This window comes from Argiope bruennichi, chromosome 7, assembly GCF_947563725.1.
Source record: "Argiope bruennichi chromosome 7, qqArgBrue1.1, whole genome shotgun sequence".
Classification (NCBI taxonomy): Eukaryota; Metazoa; Arthropoda; class Arachnida; order Araneae; family Araneidae; genus Argiope; species Argiope bruennichi.
This window is the reverse complement of record NC_079157.1, coordinates 119,842,496-119,864,996: the sequence shown is the minus strand read 5'-3', so window position 1 is coordinate 119,864,996 and position 22,501 is coordinate 119,842,496. Positions and strand designations below refer to the sequence as shown.

The 22,501-nt window shown below is 27.5% G+C and overlaps 1 protein-coding gene across 5 annotated transcripts in view; it reads left to right on the top strand.

The window, feature by feature from the left end:
- Positions 1-22,501, top strand: part of LOC129975781 (talin-2-like) — a 108,635-nt gene that overhangs the window by 59,782 nt on the left and 26,352 nt on the right. For all 5 annotated transcript variants that reach the window (XM_056088996.1, XM_056088997.1, XM_056088999.1 and 2 more), the window contains exons 2-29: positions 4,984-5,147; positions 6,700-6,797; positions 6,906-7,035; positions 7,127-7,215; positions 7,522-7,591; positions 7,678-7,820; positions 8,027-8,154; positions 8,704-8,767; positions 8,862-8,966; positions 9,463-9,552; positions 9,699-9,764; positions 11,050-11,151; positions 12,082-12,158; positions 12,561-12,655; positions 13,045-13,133; positions 13,836-14,088; positions 15,002-15,053; positions 15,402-15,555; positions 15,643-15,744; positions 16,329-16,496; positions 17,229-17,330; positions 17,736-17,963; positions 18,207-18,338; positions 18,492-18,620; positions 18,919-19,032; positions 20,485-20,598; positions 21,105-21,239; positions 22,102-22,230. In XM_056088996.1, the coding sequence (XP_055944971.1) occupies positions 5,006-5,147; positions 6,700-6,797; positions 6,906-7,035; positions 7,127-7,215; positions 7,522-7,591; positions 7,678-7,820; positions 8,027-8,154; positions 8,704-8,767; positions 8,862-8,966; positions 9,463-9,552; positions 9,699-9,764; positions 11,050-11,151; positions 12,082-12,158; positions 12,561-12,655; positions 13,045-13,133; positions 13,836-14,088; positions 15,002-15,053; positions 15,402-15,555; positions 15,643-15,744; positions 16,329-16,496; positions 17,229-17,330; positions 17,736-17,963; positions 18,207-18,338; positions 18,492-18,620; positions 18,919-19,032; positions 20,485-20,598; positions 21,105-21,239; positions 22,102-22,230 (3,300 nt within the window). In that variant the 5' untranslated portion in view covers positions 4,984-5,005. The remainder of the gene's footprint in view (positions 1-4,983; positions 5,148-6,699; positions 6,798-6,905; positions 7,036-7,126; positions 7,216-7,521; positions 7,592-7,677; positions 7,821-8,026; positions 8,155-8,703; positions 8,768-8,861; positions 8,967-9,462; positions 9,553-9,698; positions 9,765-11,049; positions 11,152-12,081; positions 12,159-12,560; positions 12,656-13,044; positions 13,134-13,835; positions 14,089-15,001; positions 15,054-15,401; positions 15,556-15,642; positions 15,745-16,328; positions 16,497-17,228; positions 17,331-17,735; positions 17,964-18,206; positions 18,339-18,491; positions 18,621-18,918; positions 19,033-20,484; positions 20,599-21,104; positions 21,240-22,101; positions 22,231-22,501) is intronic.

Sequence of the window (22,501 nt, the reverse complement as noted above, 5' to 3'; positions counted from 1 at the left end):
AACTTTGTCTAAGATTTTGGAATTTTAAAAATTCATTAATCATCATTGTAAGGGACTCGATGAATTCCATGCAGATTACAATGCCAAAATTTGCAAAGAGGCAATTAATTAAAGATGTAGCTAAAAAAAACATCAATGTTCAAATATTGTGAAAAGTAAATTTTTCACGAATAAGCTCAATAAGAATCATTCTTTTACATTTAAAAATCTTTTAAATGTAAATACTATAGATTTCATTGTTATGTTGCGATAGATTTCACTTTCTCTGCAACATTTTCATTTGTTGCTTCAACTTATGCCTTTTGTAATATCTGTGAAACTTTTGCTTCATATCTTACACTTTTTTTTTTTTTTTGTCTTACTTCCTAAAAAGTGTACAAAAATAATTACCATTATAAGTAAATATTTTATTACCGAGTAAAGTCTTATGTTCTCTTTAAGTTGTAGTTTGGAGGAAAGGAAGGACATCGCTCTTGTGTTTCCTTTTTTTATATATAGTATATAATTCAGTGATAACAAAAAACCAGATGGAATTGTCTTCCCAAAATTTTCTAGCATGGAATTGGTCTACTATGGTTAAGAAATATTAAACTTTGGCGTGAATTTGGCATTTTTACTGAATCTAATGCGTCATCATTGGCGAGTTTTTTTCACAATTAATCCCTACCATGTGGTTAACAGTATGCGAAAATCGAATTATAAGTATTTTAGAACACGTTCTTTGGAACCCATTGAAACAAATATTGACACGAAACTACAATTGTAGTAACAAAATCCCATACCAAATTTGATATATTTCAATCACTATGTCTTTGAGTTTACATGTTTCTGAAAGTACAGGACTACAGACTATCAAACAAGTACAGGACAAGACTATTTCGCTCAAAATTTGATAAGTGTCTATACTATTAATGTTAAATATGTATATAAAATTTTATCCATCTAGGTCTCTTCGTTATGTAGGTATCGTGTTAACTTATATTCGGACAGACAGACTTCCTCTGAACGGAGCTGGCTCAGAATTTCAAACAAATCTACAAATTTCATGTGAAAGCCATATACCACATTTCATCCTTCTAGTTCAAAGCATTGTTGAGTTATATTTGTCACAGACGACATATGCCAAAAATATTTTTTTCGGTCTGAGGGAGTTCTAAAACGCTGAGATTCGTCAAAGTCTAGAATTCCAATTTTTTCACAATTACAATATTTTCTTTATACTACGCATACGAGAAAGTAAAAATTAGTTATAACAAGTTTATTTTATCTTAAATCGTAACATTTGCTTTCTTGCCAGAATAGTAAGAACACATTTTGGGGAAGAGAGAGAGAGAGAGAGAGAGAGAATTCGTAATCAATGACGTTCTATTTGACAAAACAGCATTAACTACGCCATCGTTTTTTTTTTTTTTTATCTGTCAGTCTTCTCCGTAATCTAGTTTATCAGTTTGACGTAATTTTTCCGTACTTATTACTTTTTCCCCTACTCCAATAAGTATACCATTTCCCCCCTCTTCACCCCGATAGAGATTCCTTCACATTTCATCGCCGCTTTACCACCCCGACCCCCTTTTTGATATTGATTAACGATTTCACGTTCCATATATGCGTCATTAAAATAACATAATAAAAATGATCCTCTCCATGCCCCCTGTCGAATTTTTAAACAAATTTATCACCGCCTTAACATACCAGTTAGATCTTCGCTATGCTTTATAATTACGGAATTTCTCGTGCCCAGAGTGGTGGTCTGTACGATATCGAACTGTGGGAATGCTCTATTAAAAAAGAACGGAGGTGGGGGTGCAGATGGAGGGGAAAATATAAACTCTCGAAACTCATCTTCTGTGAGCGAAGTTGAGTAGTCGTTCCATCGGCTCCCGGTATCCCATGGCAACCAAAACCAAACACGCCCAAATAGATTGTCTAACAGAGGGGGGGGGGAGACGTGATCCGATCGAGTCCCCAGAAGATGGTGATGTGTTCGAAAAGGGGGAGTTGGTGAGGGAGGGAGATTATCGTCCGGCGCCTCAGTGGCGTAACTATACGTCTAGCTTGGGTTTCCAGAAATTTAGAATCCCATCCCCACACCATTTTCTTCAGGCCTTCTGTAGTTTGCACAGAAGCGGTTTGGGTTTCGCTAATGTGTTTCGTTTGTGCTTGCTTTAGTCGAAGGAAGTGATCGCTCTGTTGTTCGTGGACTTTGATCGGTGATCTTTTTTTGTGAGACAGGATCGCCTTACACTCGGTCAAGTTTTGTCCAGTATCTGCAACATCACTTTTATAGAAAGAGTGCAGGAAGAAATAAAAGAAAAAGAAAAAAATAGTCCTTTTATGGCATCGATTTCTGTCTTGGTGCCCCCCCCCCCCTTCCCTTTCTACAATAGGGTCGTGTTGACGTTGAATGCTGGTACCTCTAATAACGAGTTGTAGAATGTCAGTGTAAACGAACCCGTCGAAAATTTCCAGTTTTATTTTTAGAGCCTAACTATTATGTCTCTGTTAATTTATCTGGCCTTCATGTCCCCGTCCTTGAATTTTTCTTGTTCTTTATAATTTAATCTTATTCTTAGAATGAAATTTTTTTACTTCTGTTTAAGGAATTTCTCCAGTTAACTGGTTTTAGTGAGAAGGAATTGGTAGTTCTGGTAGCATTTTGATTCTTAAATTATCATCTCCAGATTTTAAAAGTTTGTTGAAGACAGTTTATAAATCCAAACTGGAGGGTTGTTAATAGTCTTTTCTTGTTTGATCTATTCTACTGAAGACAAATTTGTTTGAAGCTCGTTATTTACTATCTAAAATAGCACAGAACAAAGATAGACATAATTTAATTTGGAATCTTGAAGGAAAATTTCTTAACAGCATTCACCTTTTTCCCCCAATATAGCTTCCTCTTCATTCCGTCTCAAGTTTTTCAGAGTTCTTTTGATCATATTCATCTTTGTATTGATAATCGTGATTGAGAGACTTCTGGAAGTTTTCTTTTTTAAAGAGTTTACATTTTCTCATTCTAAATTTCAGAATACATCAGATAACATTTTGCCTTGATGGTTTTTACAAAATCCTTGCCTTAGTTGGAATTTATCTTTAAACTTTTTCACTGTGTATCCTTTTTGGATTTCTGGAATCCTTTTAATTTTTCCACCCGATTTCGTAACATTTAATGCAAACCGTTCTTATATATTTGATATACTTTTCTGTTTTATTTAGTTATCAGAAAAATATGACGGTATAGTGGTATTTAATTATTTTGTTTTTGATACTAAGTTTTTTATTTATTTATAAAGTAACTTTAATATGTAAAATAAAAAAGTGGGGTGTGAGAACATGGAAAATTCAAACTTAATAATGATTCATTTATTTAGTACACTACTTTTATATTTTATAGTGAAAACGCTCAATGGAATTTTGGTTTCTGAATATCAGTTCAGATAATGATAATTTTCAGATTGATAAATTTTTTTCTACTCTCTATAATTAGAAAACCCAGATTATAAATGATTATTGATAAAATGTCACCATTTTTAAAGTTTGTAAAAGTGTAATATATTGATGAACATTTTGTTACTTTAAAATGTTTTCTTTCTTGTCTCTTAGATAAAATGAATCAGAATAATTGCTTAACACTTCTAATCTTTTTTTTTGTTTTCAGATTGATTTAATATCTATCGATTTATTTAGCGTAATTGGTTAATGTTGACTACAAAACAAAAACATTTTTTTCCCGTATAGATAGACGAAATTAAATATAAATATTGACAGTATAATATAATATAGACGGATTAAATATAATTTGATGATTTTTTTAGCATTGTGAAATAATTTGAATATATCTCTTTAATTTGGAATACAGCATATTGATTAACTTTTATTTCGTTTTAATGCTTAAATATTAAAAAAATAATAGTAGTAAAAATTTAACAATTGTAATAAAGATTTAATTTTAAAAGAGTTACCATTTTATCTCATCATTCAATGTTTTATCCAAACATTCTAGATATAGCACAAAGCTAAGAAAATGAATTATTTCATATCCCCCCCCCATATGTTGACTGTAACTTCAAATAATTTTTTACTTAATATAATGTTATGTGAATGAAATATAAATACTTTAACATTTTTATTACTTTAGTGTTCTGTACTCTAAAGTTTATTTAGTACTGTTTATTTTAGATTTCCCCTGCGTAAATAGTAACTCTCTGTGCATAACATTTTATTTATTCATTGTTTATATGTATTAAAGATTGTGTAGAAGATTAAGAATAATTCTTTTCTTTAAAGCTTTTTTTTATTTAACTTTATATAAACTCCCTTAAAAAAATTCTGTAAAACCCACTTGTGTCATATTTAAATGAACTGAATTAGCTCTCTAATTTCAAATTAACTTACTGTATTGTTGTTATTATTTGTAGTTGTTTTATAAATACTTCTTCATATTTTTTTTAAATTCAATCAACTTATTATTTAGAGAAAAGATATTTTCCTATATAGAAAAATTTTACTTAGGTTTTAAGGGAGAACTTAATATCATTATTTATGGTAATCATTTACTTGATATAAAAATTCTATGTAAATAATAATATTAGAAATGATTGGATGTAGTTAAAGAATAAGGCTTTAATTTCAAAAGAAAATGCTGAGATATAATACATCTGCAGAAAAACATTTTGATGTAGCATTTTCCAAAAATTAATTATTGAATTTTAAATTCTTAGTTGTGTAGTCAATTGCAATTTCTAATTTTAGGTGAAAAGTTTTATGTAATAGGTACAGTTTTCGTTGATGAATCTGGGGGGAAAATACAATATCTCCTAACTGCATCAGTATAACAGTTGTATATATTCATAATTATTCAATGTGTTTCAATAGGGTTTAAGTATTTTTGCCAGTAATTTCCAATTTGTATGATTAGTATCTAGTTCACGAGCTTAACAGTTTAGAAGAGTTTTGGATTTTAAATTACTATTCTTTCTATTACAGGTGACATCTTCAGAACTTCAGTATGTCGCTCTCGTTGAAAGTGAGCGTTGTCGAGAAGAATGTCGTCAAAACGATGCAATTCGATCCCTCTACAATCGTTTACGATGCCTGCAGGATAATAAGGGAAAAAATCGTAGAAGGAGGCGAATCTGGATTAGGAGAATGTAAGAAAAAATTTATTCTTATGTGTCTTTGTATAAAGGAAATATACTTACAAATTTTCTTGTGTTCTGCTTAATTTGAAATCTAACAAAAAATGGTTAATTATTCCAAGTCCCGCCTATCAATTCAAGCAAAAGGTTGGGTAACTTTCAAGCTCTTTCAATTTCTGTTGACCAAAAATTTTCTTTTATATTAGCCTGACAGCTTTTATCTTCAAACATATTTTGGCTTTAACATACATTATTCCATTTACATACCAGTCACTAAATATATATAAACAGGCATGCATCATTCTATAATGTTTCTCAACAGAAGATTGGTATGTTGGAACACATTTCAGCAACTCTCTCTTATGGGAAAAATATCATATTTTGCTAATTATTTTTCTATCTTCTAAGTTAATTGAGAGGTATCAATTTGAGTGATAATTCGGGAATAAAAATTAAGAGGAATCTGAATAGTGATGCTGAATTAAATAATGTTCACACCTGACACATTTCCATGGAAATGAAGATTGCAACATTTTTTAGAATCAAATTTTATCCTTCTTGAGATGAATTCTTTTTATATAATTAATTACTCTACAATTTTTTAATATCATTAAAGTTTTTATATAAATTTGTTCATTTTATTATTCAATTAAACATCCTTTTTTATTTTGGTACTTATGTTTGGCACAGTTCATTATTTTATAAAGTTCTGCTTTGTATTTCCGACCCTTTATTGTGTATAATTGTTATATTTTCATTACTTTTATAATGAAAAAGAACAATTTTCAGAATTTATTCAATTTTATAAGCATTTTGTTTGAAGCATTATTATGTCAGTTTGATAAAGATCTTTTAATTATTGGCTATGCTGACAAGATATGAAGACAGGTACAAGACATAATATTTATTAAAAAAATTATGATGCTATTGCTTGAAACCGATTTTTGTCTACATTCTCTTTCTCATTATTTTCAAAAACTTGAGCAATCATAGTAATTGTATTTGTGTTTTTCAGTATTTTTACTCTGTGTATCAATATAGGCTCTTGCAGCTGATCAAGTGTCTGTTAAGCACAGTTCTCTTGCATTTACTTTTATTAGACTTGGGCTGATCCAGGAGATCATTTAGTCGAGTTGTACTATATAAATATTTGTTAGGAGTAATTTCAGGTTATTTAATATATTAATAAATTTATCTAATTCATTCTTTTATTATTTTCTCATTTATTTATAGCTTTTTAATTTTCAATCTTACATTCATTTAGAACAAAATTTTCATTATAAAATTTAAATAATTTTTTAACAGATTTGAAATTGTGGCAGGCAGGTCAGTGAATTGTGTTACAGTCAATTTTAATGAATTTTACTTAAAATTCCTTGTATTTCTTTCAAATTAAAATTTCAGAAATTTCACTATGTATATAGTAATTACTGTTTGTGGTCAGAATCATATTATTAGTTAATAATTTTTATCATTTTTTCAAAATATTGATTTTAAACAAACAAATAAATAAACTTAAACATTTTAAGTGAATTTTTAAATTGATTTTTTTTTCTTTCATTAGCAAAAAATTATGGCCTGTTTTTGGCTGATGAAGATCCAAAAAAAGGAGTATGGTTAGAACCTGGGAGGTCCCTTGAATATTATCTTCTTCGAAATGGAGTAAGCAATCCATTATCTTCATTGAATTATGTGATATTATCTCTGAAGAGTTACAAATAGTAGAAATTTATATTCTCTAATGATTCGCTGCTAAACCTGTCTTTATAGGATCTTCTAGAATATAAGAGAAAAATGAGAACTTTACGAGTAAGAATGTTGGATGGTACTGTAAAAACTGTTCTTGTAGATGACAGCCAAGTTGTTGCCAATTTAATGGTAGTTATATGCACAAAAATAGGTAAATTACTGTTTTTTTTTAATCTTTATTGTGATTCATAACTCAAATATTAGTTGTAAATTTTTCTAATTTGATTCTTAATAATGTACAGGTATCACCAATCATGATGAATTCTCACTAATCCGGGAATTTCCGGATGAAAATAAAGAACCAAATACAGGCACTTTGACCCTTAAAAAGGTATAATTTTCTTTCATTCAAAAATGACAATATTAACATTGTGTAGTGTATGATAAAGAAATAAGTTCTAAATAAATAAAAAATTGTTAATTAATAATCAGTTGAACAAAATCATTTAAAAAATGTGTTTGGATATTATATCTATTTAAAATTGATAGTACACTTGTAATATCAAAATTATTTCTGATTTTATGTTGTGAATTCAATATATTTAGCATGTTTTTTCTTGATGGGAAAAGAAATTTTTTTAATTTCTGTTATTTCTTATTGCTATTGTTTAAACTGATTTTCTTATTTACTTTTTAGGATAAAAAAGATAAGGACAAAGACCAAAAGATGGAACAGTTAAAAAAGAAATTAAAAACAGATGATGACTGTATGTATAATTCCCCCCCCCCCTGTCTTGATTTCTAGGTTTTTAGACCCTTAATAATGACACATTGTATTCAATTTGCTTTTTAGTAAACTGGGTTGATCATTCTAAAACTCTGAGGGAACAAGGAATAGATGAAGAAGAAACACTATTGTTGCGACGGAAGTTCTTTTTCTCTGACCAAAATGTTGATTCCAGAGATCCAGTACAGTTAAATTTACTATATGTGCAGGTTAGTGTTTTTAATTTTTAGTAATTTTTTCGTACACTATATGTAAAATATTTTTTTTTTCATTATAACTGAATATAATTATTTTATGTGTATTGAAGAGTCTTATTCATTTTAAGAATTAGAACTATTTCTTAATTCTTGAAAAAAAATGCTTTTTATAAATTTATTGATGTTTTATATGAGAATCTCTACCCTCTGTTCTCCAGGCTAGAGATGCTATTATAAATGGAACTCATCCTGTTACTGTTGAGCAAGCATCTCAGTTTGCTGGTATACAATGTCAGATACAGTTTGGAGATCATGTAGAGACCAAACATAAACCAGGATTTTTAGAGTATGTTCTTTTTATTTTTAATGTGGTTGTGTTGCATATAATATTATATTATTTTAAAGCAATTTAATATAATGAATGTATAATAGTGAAGTGTAATTTGTTTCTTGTTTTATTAAATTAATGATCATATGAAATTAAAAGTTAATATTATGAGATATGAAATTCAATCTGTTTTAATACCTTGTAAATATTGCATATATTCATAAAGTAGTCTGTCTTAAATGTATAAAAAAATTTAAAAATTAATAAACAATTCTAGTATGCTTGTCGAGTCTAATATCTATACTCCTCTTTCCAACTACTAACTTATATATATATATAAAAAATGACAGTATTCAGTTTGTAATTTAATTCTGAATTTATTTCTTGTTACTCTGAATAATAGGTAATAGTAGTTTTAAACTCTACTTTTGCTTTACTTTCCCCTCCCAAGTAAATTGACTTACAGTTCAATTCAAATGAAAATTTAAAAGGTTTCTATATATGTTTTAATAATGCTTATTGATTAATATGAATTATTTTGTTAGTAAAAAAGATTCTCTCTTTCAGTTTAAAAGAATTTTTACCCAAAGATTATGCAAAAATGAAAGGAATTGAAAAGCGTGTTTTTGCAGTAAGTGCTTTAGTTTTTAAGATATTAATTTCTATTTATGTTAAATGGTATGTTCATTCTCTGAAGATAGGTCTAATCTTTTTTGCATTTCCAGGAACACAAGAAATTTATTGGACTTTCTGAATTAGAAGCAAAAGTAAAATATGTATCTTTGGCCAGATCTCTGAAAACGTATGGAGTTGCATTCTTTTTAGTTAAGGTAAGTCTAAAATATAATAATTCTGATTATGTACATTTTCTCTTTTCACTTATCCATTTTTACTATGATGAGAAAATTATAATTATTGCTTTTGTTTATATGCATTTAATCCAATTCTTCATAATGATTTACAATTGTAATGTTGCCAAATTTGCTTTTAATTTTTCAATTAATTTTTTATAATTTATAAAATTTTTAACATATTTTTGCCTTGAAAAATGAAATTTTTTTTTTATTGATTAAACAATAAATATTTTTAATTAAATTTTATTTAAAAATATTAGAAAATTTGTTGTTAAGTTTATTTGTATAAACATAATTTATTTATATGAATGAATTATTTGCTGGAAAATAAATTAAAAAAAATAACCACAATGTAATCCAAAATGGTAGTGACACTTTTAACTTTTTTTTATTGATAAACATTTTTAATTATTTTTGTTCAACCTTGAAGAAATATTTAAATCATTAATTTTTTTATTTTGCATATTTGCAGGAAAAAATGAAAGGAAAAAACAAGCTTGTGCCACGATTGCTAGGAGTTACCAAAGATAGTGTCTTGCGTCTTGACGAGAAAACGAAAGAGGTATTTCTCAGTCCAAGAATTTCCTTTATTAGGAATCTAAACTCATTAATGTTAAAGTCTGATTATTATTTCTGTTGAACTATTTTATGATATTATAATGAGCTTTAATATTCGCCTTATAATATTTATATTCATGCAATATTTAGATTCTAAAAACTTGGCCTTTGACTACAGTAAGAAGATGGGCAGCCTCGCCTAACAGTTTTACTCTTGTAAGTTTTTTTTTTTTTTTAAGTATATATTTAGACAACTTTTTGCTATTCATTTTAATTCTTATCCACTAAAAATAGAAATAATAAAAATAAAAAATTCCAACTCTGAACATATAATATTTGTAACTGTTAAAGTGTCTAATAAGCATGATTTTGTGCGATTTGTGAAGTGAGTGTGGCTCCGTAGCTGCGTAACAATTTCATAATGATTCACTTTTGCATTTATATTCAGTACATAAGTTGTGTACAAAAAGGAAACTTATTGTATTAATATTGTTACAGAAAATTCATCTAGTGGATGTACAGAGAAAAGTCCAAAAAGTTTGATAACAAATAATGATGCTTTATTTGATAAGAAAGCATTCAGGCACATCCAAAATATACACAAACATACACTTGCATAACTTAAAAACTCATATGCACTTAATTTAAAAACTCGTATGTAAGCAAAAAAAAAAAAAAAAAAAAAAAAAAACACATTAATAAAAAATTGCAAGAGCACAAAATGCTCATTGAAAAATTGCATAGAGAAATTGGTGAAATTGCAACACTTCAAAGAGAATTTGCCTGCTTCTCTGGACTCAATTGACTGACTTGTCTATGCCCCTTCACTTATAGCTTCCATGACAGAACATTGAATGCTCTAAGAAAGATATCATATCTTTGTTCCTTTTCAATATATTGTTAAAATGATATTATTTTCATGAACTTTTGTTTTTTATCATTAAGGGTATGGGTCATTGACTTGGCATCCATCAACGGCTATTAAAATGTCTGTAAAATTCCCTTTCTTACCATTATCTACACCAAGAAGCAATATTACAAATTCATAACAATTATAGATATTTTCTTGGCTTCATTTTTACTAACCTTAAAGATGCAAAATAAGGTTTAATATCAATAGAATAAATTAAACCTATATTTATTTATTTATTTTCTTTATCTCAGTGTAAAAATATGTGGAATGCATTTATTCTGGAGTAAATTAGTCACTTCTTATATTATTTCAAATCTCCAAAGTATAACCTTTCGGAAATTTTATGCTAAAATTTTATACTTTTGGTGAATTCATTTTAGTATTTTTATTTCATTTAAGCATTTAAAAAATGTCAGTTTCATGCTTTGAGTTTTCAAACTATTTGTGATATTTGAGAGACTGTATTTACTATTAAAATGTTAAATTGAACTCTGAATAATGTTAGAAATTTTGTATTTTAAAGGATAATAAAAGTATTAATAATATTCAAAGAAGTTTCACTTAATCTTTTGTTGGTTTCTTTCATAGGATTTTGGAGATTATTCAGATTCTTATTATTCTGTCCAGACACCAGAAGGGGAGCAAATATCTCAGTTGATTGGTGGCTACATTGATATTATTTTAAAAAGAGTAAGATCTGTTATAAAACTGTCTTTTACCCTGCGTTAGATAATGAAATCAGTTCTGCATTATTGTATTGTTTTTAATTAGATATTTCTTTAATTTGAATTGGCTTATAAATAATTCTACAATATTTTTAATTCTCAAGCACATTTTGTATAAATTTATTTATTATATTGTTCACTTAGCCATACTGATTTTATTTCTCAGTGCTTATGTTCGTCATAGTTCATTAATTTATGAAGCTCAGCCCCCCCCCCTTTTTTTTTTCCTTCTAAGGCTGTGTTGTATCTACATCTCTTTTGATGTTTTTTTAATTGTATTTACTACACCTTTTGACTCTATAATTAAATGTATAATTTTTTAAAAAGTTATATCAATTATTTATTTATTTATTTATTATTATTATTTTATTTATTTTTAGTTTCAACTCCTTTATAACAAAGCATTCAAAACTTCATTTCAATCTGTAAAGTTTTTTGCTATCAAAGTTCAAAACTAAAATATTAATTTATAGATTATGTAAAATTTAATATGCGTTGTTTAGCTGATTTTTATTATTTTGAATAAATCCACAAGAAAATCCTGCAAGAACTTCCACCAACTCAGTCCTTTTCTACATTCTCTGAAGTTTAAGAAATCATTTGTATTGTTTAAAAATAATATTCTTTGTGACATTTGTATGGAAAGTAATTAAGAATAGAAGACTATTTAAAATATTTTTGGCAGATACACAGAAATAGTAAAAATTTTATTTTATAATATTTTTCATTGGATTATCATAGCATCTGGTGGAATAAATTTTTGCAGGTGTAAATTAATTTTCATAGTGTATTTTGTTTCTGTTTGACCTTAATTTTTTTTAATAAATTAATCATGAATTAATTTTTTTAATATATTAAATCCTAATGATGTTTTTTTTTTCTCCCCTTCATGTAGAAACAAGCAAAAGATCACTTTGGTATTGAAGGAGATGAAGGATCTACTATGGTTGAAGACAATGTATCTGCTGCAAAGTGAGTATCATGTTTTAATATCCTGTGGTCTTATCCAGTTTTATTAAACGTTTATTATTGGTATTAATAAAGTAATTGCGTATGAGATTATCGACAATTTTCATATACATAGCATTTAATCTGAAAGCATAATCTGCCTTACACTGCATACATACACTCGGCTAATTTCATTTCAAATGGGAAGTGACATATTTCATCTTGCTAGGAACTTATATCTAATTTTAAAAATGAGTATTGGTTTGGGGGGGGGGGGGTCAAAGCACAATAAAATACATGATGTTGTCAAAACTAAAAACTTTAGGCTTGATATTCAAATTAAATACATATTTTTTTATTCTTTTTATACAAGATTGCCATATATGAATATTTGAAATAAACCTTTTGATGAACTTCTTATTTCAGGGCTACTATTTTACAGCATCAACCACCTGCCAAAGTATCACATGGTAACTCTGTATCTGTAGTTGTTCCTGCTGTGATGCGAGCTGCTGAAAATGGTAAATTAATTTTCTTTGATAATGAAATGCACCAATTTTATAGATTAAATTGCATGTTTGAAGATTTTATAATCATGAATTATCATTTTAAGCATTTTTTTTTTTAAGATTTATCTATTGAAATTTGGTAAAGTCTATAATTGGTTAAAGTTTTTTAAATATTAGATGTACATTAAAAATTATAGGGATAAGCTCGTATAAAAGTTATAGGATATTATTGTTAATATCAGGTCAGTACCTTATAAAGTATCTTAATATCTTTTTTCAGTTTATCTTAAACAAAATAAAAGGAAACAATTTTTTTTTTTTTAAATTGATTTAGTTTTATGTTTATGTTTACTGGTGTCATAGGAAATACATTTTTTTCTCCCCCCTTCCTTTCTATATAGGAGCACGGCAGTACAACACTGGTCAAACTCCTAGTGCTCAATTTACTGAAACAAAAGGACAAGCCCATAGTGCCTATGCTGCTGTACAGGTAATATAGCTGATAATTATTTTAATTATTGTACATTCATCTTTTAAATCATTAACTGTATGTATATTATTATAATTTTTAATCATTTACTTTCTAATTGTTGAAAAGAAATTTCTTGTTTTTTATATTTGAAAGAAATTCATATGGTTCATAATTTTTATTTCAAAATATTTATATTTTATTTATTTTTGATGAATATTTAGAACTAATAATATCTTTAAATTCATTTTATTGCTATAATTCGGAGCCATGCCTGTGTGACATTTATGTTTTAAGTTACTCAGAAAAGTATCTGATCATTTAGATTATTGTCTATATTAAATACAACTGATAAGCAAATTAAATATAATGCTATGAATTGCTTCTAGTAATTAAAAAAAAAGTAAAAATTACCATTATTAGTACTTTTAGACTTATTATTTATGTGCTATGTTTTATTATTATTTCACAACAAATTTTATTAATCATATTCAAATTTTTATTCTTGATTCTTTCAACAAAAAGTTAGTGTTATACTTCTACAAGACAAGATTTAATATGAGAAATTTATCCAATTTTGTATTGATTGTATTGATTGCAATTTCACAATTTACTCAACAATTTGTCATTTTCAGCCAACTCACAGTAAATTGCTATGCTTTAAATTAACATGTTGGCTTGTTAGGATGCTTTGTAAGTAATAATGTTTTTTAATCCATTTAGCCTCAGCATCCAAAAATCCAACAGACTATGTCTGAGCCTCAAAGGGCATTATTGAGTACTATAAGTGCTGGTCGAAGTGCAGTAGAAAATGCACAAAATGATCTCTCTGTAAGAGTTAGATTCCAAGAATTAGGAAATGATCCAGCTTCTTTGCAATGGAAACAGGATCAAATGGATGTAAAGAAACAAAATGTATCATCTCAGTTAGCTGCTATGAATGCTGCTACAGCACAGGTTATAACTTTAACATCAGGTGATTGTCTATTTTATTTCTTTCAATAAGCTAAACTCTGTTAAAAAATGATCATGAAAAATATTAATAAATAAGTATTTTTTTATTAAAAACTGCAAGAAATTTATTTCTCGGGAAGTTAAGCATCAAATAAGGAATGTTGAGGAAGATTATTCTTCTACTTCATTCAAATCTTTGCATTTTATCAAGGCAATTTCTTGATTAATTTACTATTTCTGCCTTATACCATAGATTTATATGTATATATTCATAAAATTAAGAAGCACATCTGCTTCATTACTTTGAAAAGATACATTTCTTATAAATTAGAATTAGAGTGCGAAAAGTAAATTTTCATTATATAGTTTGATGTACATTATGTTAATAAATATTCACCACAATATTGCAAATAATATGGTTGTAGATGGGTTTTTTTTAAATGATTCAGACAATAACTTTGATATGGTAAAAAAAAAAAAAAAGTCGAAGAAGCACTCTTGTTTTTTAGAATAGCTTTTCATGCGAAAGAGTTATACACAATCTCTATAGGATGTGCTGAGAAATCTGTTCAATCAAACAAATCGAATGCTGTATTTTCTGTGTAACTCACAAACTCTTAAACACTGTTGCTAGATATTTAGAATGTTTTTAGTTTCATTTTTACAATTTTTTTAGATTAATAATTTATTCTTTATTCTGAAAATTATAATATTTTTCAATTAAATGAAGAAAATGGCTAAATTGTTTTCTATTACATCAATTGTAACTTGAATTTTAATTGGTAGTTTTTGTGGTGGCATGATACCACAAAATTGGTCAAGTTTCCACCAAATAAAAAGGAATCATAGATTCATACAGTTCTCTTTATAGATATTTTTATATATTGCAAAGTCAGTTTTTAAATTTTATCTCTTATTGTTTCTTAAACATTTAGGTCCTCCTGAAGAAGTAGATCATCCAGCATTTGGAGCTGCTGTTACAACTATGTTAGTATTTATTTTGTGTATAAATTATTGCTAATTTCTATGAATTCATAATTTGTTTGAATTCTTGATCTTCTGTAGATATTAATTTCAAAATTCTTCCTTAAAAATTTCTCATTTAAGAAAGATGTACATTGGGTGTCAAAAATTTAATTTCTGTATATTTTCTCTGCTGCATGATGCAATAATAATTGCATGATTTTCTTTAAATTATTGGTGATTTAAATTATCAATTAGTAATATCTTATTAGCATTATAATGCGTTAATTTTTAAAATTAGATGATTAAAGATCTTTTGAATAAATTTGTTCAATGATTATTGAGTTTAATAGTTTGAATATTATGTTACAGTGCAACAAATTTGACTGAAATGTCCAAAGATGTGAAAGTTATAGCAGCTCTTATGGATGATGAATCACAAGGGGAGAATCTTCTTGATGCAGCTCGAAATTTGTGTTCAGCCTTTTATGATCTTCTGAAAGCTGCAGAACCAGAAACTAAAGAAGTAAGATATGATAATTTAGTTACATATATATATATTTCATTATTTATTTTTAATGTAATTTTTTAATTTAATTTTTATTTTTTAAAGCCACGTCAAAATTTGTTGAATGCTGCCAGCAGAGTTGGTGAAGCTAGTCATGCTGTTCTGAGAAATATTGGTGAGGAAGATGCTATCGACAAAGAGATACAGGTACATTATATTCTAATCCTTTTTTGCTGATTACTTTTTAATTATGAATGTAGATTTGCACTATTTGCTTTTAGAAATTATACATTTGAAGTTACTATCAGTATTTATTTATTTATTTGATTTCTTTTTATTTACCCTACATAAATATTTCATGAAATGTCTGAAATATTCCATGAATTTTGGATGAAAAAAAGTTTTTTTAGAAGATAATATAGTTAAAGATAAGGCCAAATGACCGAAAGAAAAAAATAAGATTTATTTCATAAAATGATACAGGTACAATTTGTTATTAAATTGAAGTAAATCGAATATAAATCTTTAATCTTAAATATAAATCTGTTTTCTTTGCTTACAAAAACTTCAATAAATGTACAAAAATTTATTAATATTAATTAAATAATAACATTAAATGTTTCTCATTCATTAAAAATATCTATTTCAAAGAGAGGAAAGGCCTGATTTATTACATTTTGTTATTAATATAATGTCAATTTGTTGTTAGTGAATTTAATACATCATACTTATTTTGAAAAACTATATAACAGTGTTGCAAGTTCAATAATAGATACAAATTTTGTTTCTAGGATATTTTATTGGGTCTTGCCAAACGTGTTGCCAATGCTACTGCCAATTTAGTCCTTAAGTCAAAAAATGTAGCAAGTAAGTGTGATGATCCTGTACAACAGAATCGTGTGATAACTGCAGCTACACAGTGTGCCTTAACAACATCTCAGCTTGTAGCTTGTGCAAAGGTAAATTAAATATGAACTTCATTTTTTTAACCTCTTTATTCATTGTCCTATTTCTTTGTATTATATGTTATTTTTCTGTAATGTAGTTTTCTAGATTATTTTATTAAAAAAACTATCAGTACAACTACATTTGAAATATTTGATTGTTTAGGTGTTAGCTTTAATTTTGAATGAATTCCTGTTTTTTAATTTATTGTTAAAAACAAAATTTTTCAATCATTTTTTTCAGTTGCTTTTTGTTATTTGAATATTATTAAAAGAATTAGTTGCATTATAAGCTTTTTTTTGTCAAAGATATTGGTTATTTCTTGTAGTAAAATTTATATATATATTAATAATTTCAGTATTGTTTAAATTGTATTCATATCTTAGTTTTATATAATTCCATGCTATATGATATATTAACTGTAAAAATTACTCCCTATCACTAGGTATTTATATTTTGTTGCATTTATTTCTTATATATATATATATATATATATATATATATATATATATATATATATATATATATATATATATATATATATATATATATATATTCTTTTAGAAATGTGCTTTTAATATTAAATGGTTCTTGAGTTAGTTAATTATTGCATCTAAATAAAAGTTAGTAACTCTGATATAACTAAATCAGTACATAAGTTGAATTTATTGTATGAAATTTAAAATGTAATTGTATTTTATTCATATATGTTTTAAGCTGAATTTTTAATCTTTACATTTTTATAGGTTGTTGCCCCAACAATTTCTAATCCAACTTGTCAACAACAACTTATTGAAGCAGCCAAAGAAGTCTCTAGAGCAGTAGAAGGAATTAACAAAGTTTGCAATGTAAGTTACTGTTGCAATTGTTCTAATAATGAAACAAATATGTGTATATTTTAACTAAAGGAATTATGGAAAGATAGCATTTCATAAAATTCATTTTTTTTTTCTATATGTTATGTTAATTATTTTTGGAGGCTTGTAATTAATATATGAATATTATAACTGAATGTAAATAGTTCAATTTCTGCAAGAAAAATTAAATTTTTAAAATTCGTATTAAGACTTATTTTTATCTTCAAAAGATATTTTTGGTCTTTAATGATATTACTTTTATTTTTTTCACGTTGCAGTGAATTAGAGTGATAATGTTCGTATGTATTACTATTTTCTATATTTCTTTTGAAAATTTTCTTTATCCATTAATAACTTTTTATTGATCTGTTTTTAATGTGTTTTTTGTAAAATTAGGAAGCAACTAAAGATGAAAACCTATTAAATGATATGGGCCAGGCTAGTGTTCAAGTGGAAGATGCCTTGGCTGACCTTGTGAATCATATCAAGACAGCATCCAAACAAAGAGCTCAGGCTTCTGTTCATGATGGAGCAGTGGATACTATCTTGGATGCCACAGATCGTTTGTTTAGCAGCACTGGTGATGCAGGAGAGATGGTGCGACAAGCCAAAATCCTGGCAACTGTAAGAACTGTACCCTTTCATAAAACTTATATTTTCAAGTATTATTCAGCAATTAACATGATTTTGAACTGTAAAAGGAAATATTTAAATATGAATATACAATTTTTTATATATATTCACATTATGAATAAAGTGAAAATTTCACATTTCTACTTTTCTGATCTTGTGCATATACTAAATCCTTTGTTATCAAATTCATGCTTTCAAATTAATATTAGTTTTTAACAAAATATTATTATTTAGGCTACAGCCACTCTTATCCAAGCAATAAAAGGTGAAGCCAGCTCTCAAACTGATTCTGATATTCAAAAGCGTTTGCTTGCAGCAGCAAAAATGCTTGCAGATGCGACAGCAAAAATGGTGGAAGCAGCTAAGGTAAGATTTCTCCAAATAAATATTTCTTTTTAGATATTAATAATATCTTTGTATATATCAAATTAGCTGTAATGTATTGTTATTGTCATATTGTACATGTATTATTTCTTTATACGTTGACTTCAAAGCTAAGCATATGTTTTTATGCTTTAGGGATGTGCATCAAATCCACATGATTCTGCTTCTCAAGCCGCTCTTCAAAAGGCTGCTGAAGACTTAAGAAGTGCTACTAATGCTGCTGCAAATAATGCTCTCAAAAGAAAACTTATAAGAAGATTGGAGGTTTGTTGAATAATTATAATATTTCATTTGAAAAAGGAAATTTTTTTTCTTCAAGTGCCCACAAAATGTTCTTCAGGTTATTTTAGTACAATAAGATTCTTAAAGATTTTCCAGTAAAATTCTAAACAGAGATTTTCTGGAAATATTTTTTTAAATCTCAAAACTTATTGTGTAGATGCAGTTTTCTCTTTTATTAATCAATATATATTCATACTTTAACTTTTTTAAGTGACTAGTTTTTTTTTTTCTTTCAAATTCTATTATAAAGTATATATTAAGACTTATTTCAAAATTTCAGCAAGCTGCCAAACACACAGCTGCTATGTCTACACAGAATATTGCTGCTGCTCAAGGTGCTAGATTATATAATCAGAATCCTAATAGTCAGGAAGAACTTTTGGAGAGTTGCAAAGTAAGTGTTTGTGTTTATATATACTTAAATTTCTTAATCTGAAATGAAATTTTAAAAAAATGAAAATATACACCAATTCTAAAATGTATGCTTTTTTTGGGGGGGGATATTTAAAAAATATTTTTGAGGTTTATATTTTGATTTTAATACTGTTAAATAGTGCATTGTGTAAATACTGTATACTACCCTTGTAAAGAAATATTTACTTACTTAGAGGGTGGACAAAAAGTCTAAAAATTTATAAAACCCGGAAAATTAAACAAAATAAAAAATGGTTTGCAGGTGTAGCATCGATAAGTCACAGGATTTTTTTTAAGATGGAAAAAAAAATTAATTCAAAAAGAAGCTGATAGGTGGCATTTCATACATAAATGAAGGAAACGGCATGCAAATAATAAAATTAAGGTTACAAAATCATGTATAGCAATATGGGCTCCATATGTCCACCACCACAGGTGATAGCACATTGCAGGCATGTCACAAATCCAGCAGCGGCAAAGAGCAGCATGCCTAGCTGTATACATGACAACTTTTGGCGGACTGGATGGACGAAATCGAAACTTGCAATGTCGCTAAGGGCAAAAAATGAACTTCGATCTGTCCACAAGATGTTAAAGACTCAGGAGGGATCTTGTGAGAGAACCCGTCTCGAAAATGTTTCTCTCTTTACGGTATCCGAGGGTAAAGGTTCATGGCAAGACTGTAATTTGTATTGATACTGATGAAGAACTCTATGAAGAATGCTGTATCGAGGATGGTGGTAAGCCCAAGCGTCTGCCAGTTTCCCATGCCTTGCTAATCCCTGCAGCAGATTTTGGTGCTAATGTTTCCATTCCGGTTGCAACGCACACTGAACGTATTTGTCGAAGACTTAATCGTCTGGACCTTACATGATCCTCCCGCGATCCAGTTTCCTCAAATCACTGAACAAGCTTTATGAGGCCTTTCACTGTTAAAAGCTCTTTTCCAGTCTTCACACTTTTTTGAATTCGGAATTTAAACACTCAGCAACAGTTGCTGATTGTTTGATCACTTACATTGCATGCAACGAAGAACTGGTTGTAGATCAAGAGCCTGTCTCATTTGCATGTTTCCAACTAAATCGTTCGTACCAGTGCCATCGATCAGCTGTAATTTTTAAAAAAATTTCTTATCTTAAAAAATAAATTCTATATCTTATCAATGCTAAACCTGCAAAATGTTTTTTATTTTTGATATTTTTTTGGGTTTTATGAATTTTTAAAACTTTTACAAACTTTTTGCCCACTTGGTATATAAAAGTAAACATGATTCTTGCAAGAGATAAATTAACTGATTAAATATCACTTAGTTTATGCATTTGGTTAAGATATATTCAGCAATTTTTAAAAATTATATATAACAAATTTGATTTTTATGGTGTTTGTTAAGGTTATTATTGCTAATTGATATATTTTCTTTATTTGTTTTCAGGAAGTTGCTGATGCCATACCAAAATTAGTACAAGGTGTTAAAAGTACTGTTGCAGATGTTGATAATCCTTCATCTCAGCTGTCTTTAATAAGTTCATGTGAAGCTATGCTTCAGGTAATTTATATGATTTTGAATTTTTATAAAAGTAACATCAAATGCCCTTAAGTTTTTAAAAGGCTCAATCTAAAAGCAAATTTTTTTTCTTATACACTATAACGTTAATGCAGTTCTGATCAAAGACAGATCTCACTACCTGTAGCTTGGTATTCAAATGCTGATTACCAATTAAAATGTGATTATTGCCTAAACAAACATAGCAACTGTCAACAGTGTGTGTGTAGAATATTGGTAGGAAACTTAAATTTTTAAAAATTAAGTATTCTCCTATCAACAATATTGAATTTTTTATAACAAATGATGGATTGTTTTCTCATTTTGTTAGTTTTTACCTTGAACTCTTATATCCTGTATATTAATTGTAGGTTTGTTAGAAGTTGTGATAATATATTTTTCACAGCTGCTTTTTGTGTGCTTATTTCATTTCTGAATGCATATGGTATAATATGTAGATTTAATAAATCTCGCACAAACTTATTGAAATTATCTTTATTTTTTTTTAGCCTGGTAATAGAATGGTTTCTGCATCTAAAGCAGCCCTTCCTACTATCACTGATCAATCAACAAGTCTCCAACTTAGCAATGCTACTAAACAAATGATTAATGCCCTTACTGAATTGAGAACTGCTTTGATAAAGGTAAGAAATAATTTGGCACGCTATAAATGTCTTGGCAATATTTAAAAATTTGTTATCAATATATATATATAGAGAGAGGGGGGGGGGGGGAGAGAGAGAAAAGCTTATTTTTGTAATATTATTGAGAAATATTTTTTTATTATTGCCTTTTCCTGTGTTTTGCTGTTTATTATGTTAAGGATTTGTATAGAGAATTTTGATTTGATTAAATATTAATAAAATATATTCATTAATACATTGCAAGTCATGGATCTGTTTGAATTTTTTTTTTAAAATCAGAGATAGCCTGTATGATAGTATCATGAAATGTAGTCCCCTATAAGGAATGATTTTAGAATTCTGTAGAAATCATTCTTTAGTCTCCTCAGTAATCTCTCGTCAATCCTCAGTAGTCTTTTTTTTTATTATTATTTATTTGTTTCCAAATACAAAATGGTTTTATATCTATTACATTTATTGTAGAAATCTTAAATGCCCTGAGTTTTATTAAATTAACCTATTAATCTTGTATTTGTCCAGCAATTAGTTACTCTGATGATGATTTATTGATGAATTACTCTTCATAACGTTGAAGTATTTTTTTAATGGCATTAATGTACTGTAAGGAGTATTGATTGAAGATATTAACTATTGTATCTTCTACTGTAGCACGTGTCTTTTCATTGACTGGTAGAAAAACTTGATGCTATTCCAAGATTTGGATAATGTATGTTAACAAAATTGCCAATAAAATTCATTGCCTTGAAAAAAAGAATATGCTCTGTTCAGCCTAACCAGATATTAATTTTAGCTTTTTTAGTTTAAATTTGCCTTCTTTGTACATGTTAATGATTTATTTTTCTATTTATTTCATTTAAAATAGGCACAAGAAGCTTGTGGAAGCCTGGAGCTGGAAAATGCTTTAGATCTTATACGAAGCTTAGATGATGAACTTATAGCATTCAGAAAAGCTGCCGAGAACATGGAATTGAAACCTCTTCCTGGTGAAACGGTACATTATTATTATTATTATTTTTAATTTATGAAAATTAACTTCATGAATGTTGTTGTAAATAGTAGTTTAATGTTTGTACTTTTTATTTGCATAAATGTATAAGAATGTTATTTAAAAAATACATCAATTTTGTTTGAAGTATAAATTACTTGAGAGGTATTGTAATTCTGCATAGAGTTTTCAATCAAAATTTTTATGACCTTCTAAAGTTCTTTTTTTTTTGTGATTGTTGTTATTGTTATTTATTTAAAGTATTTTTATGTCTTTT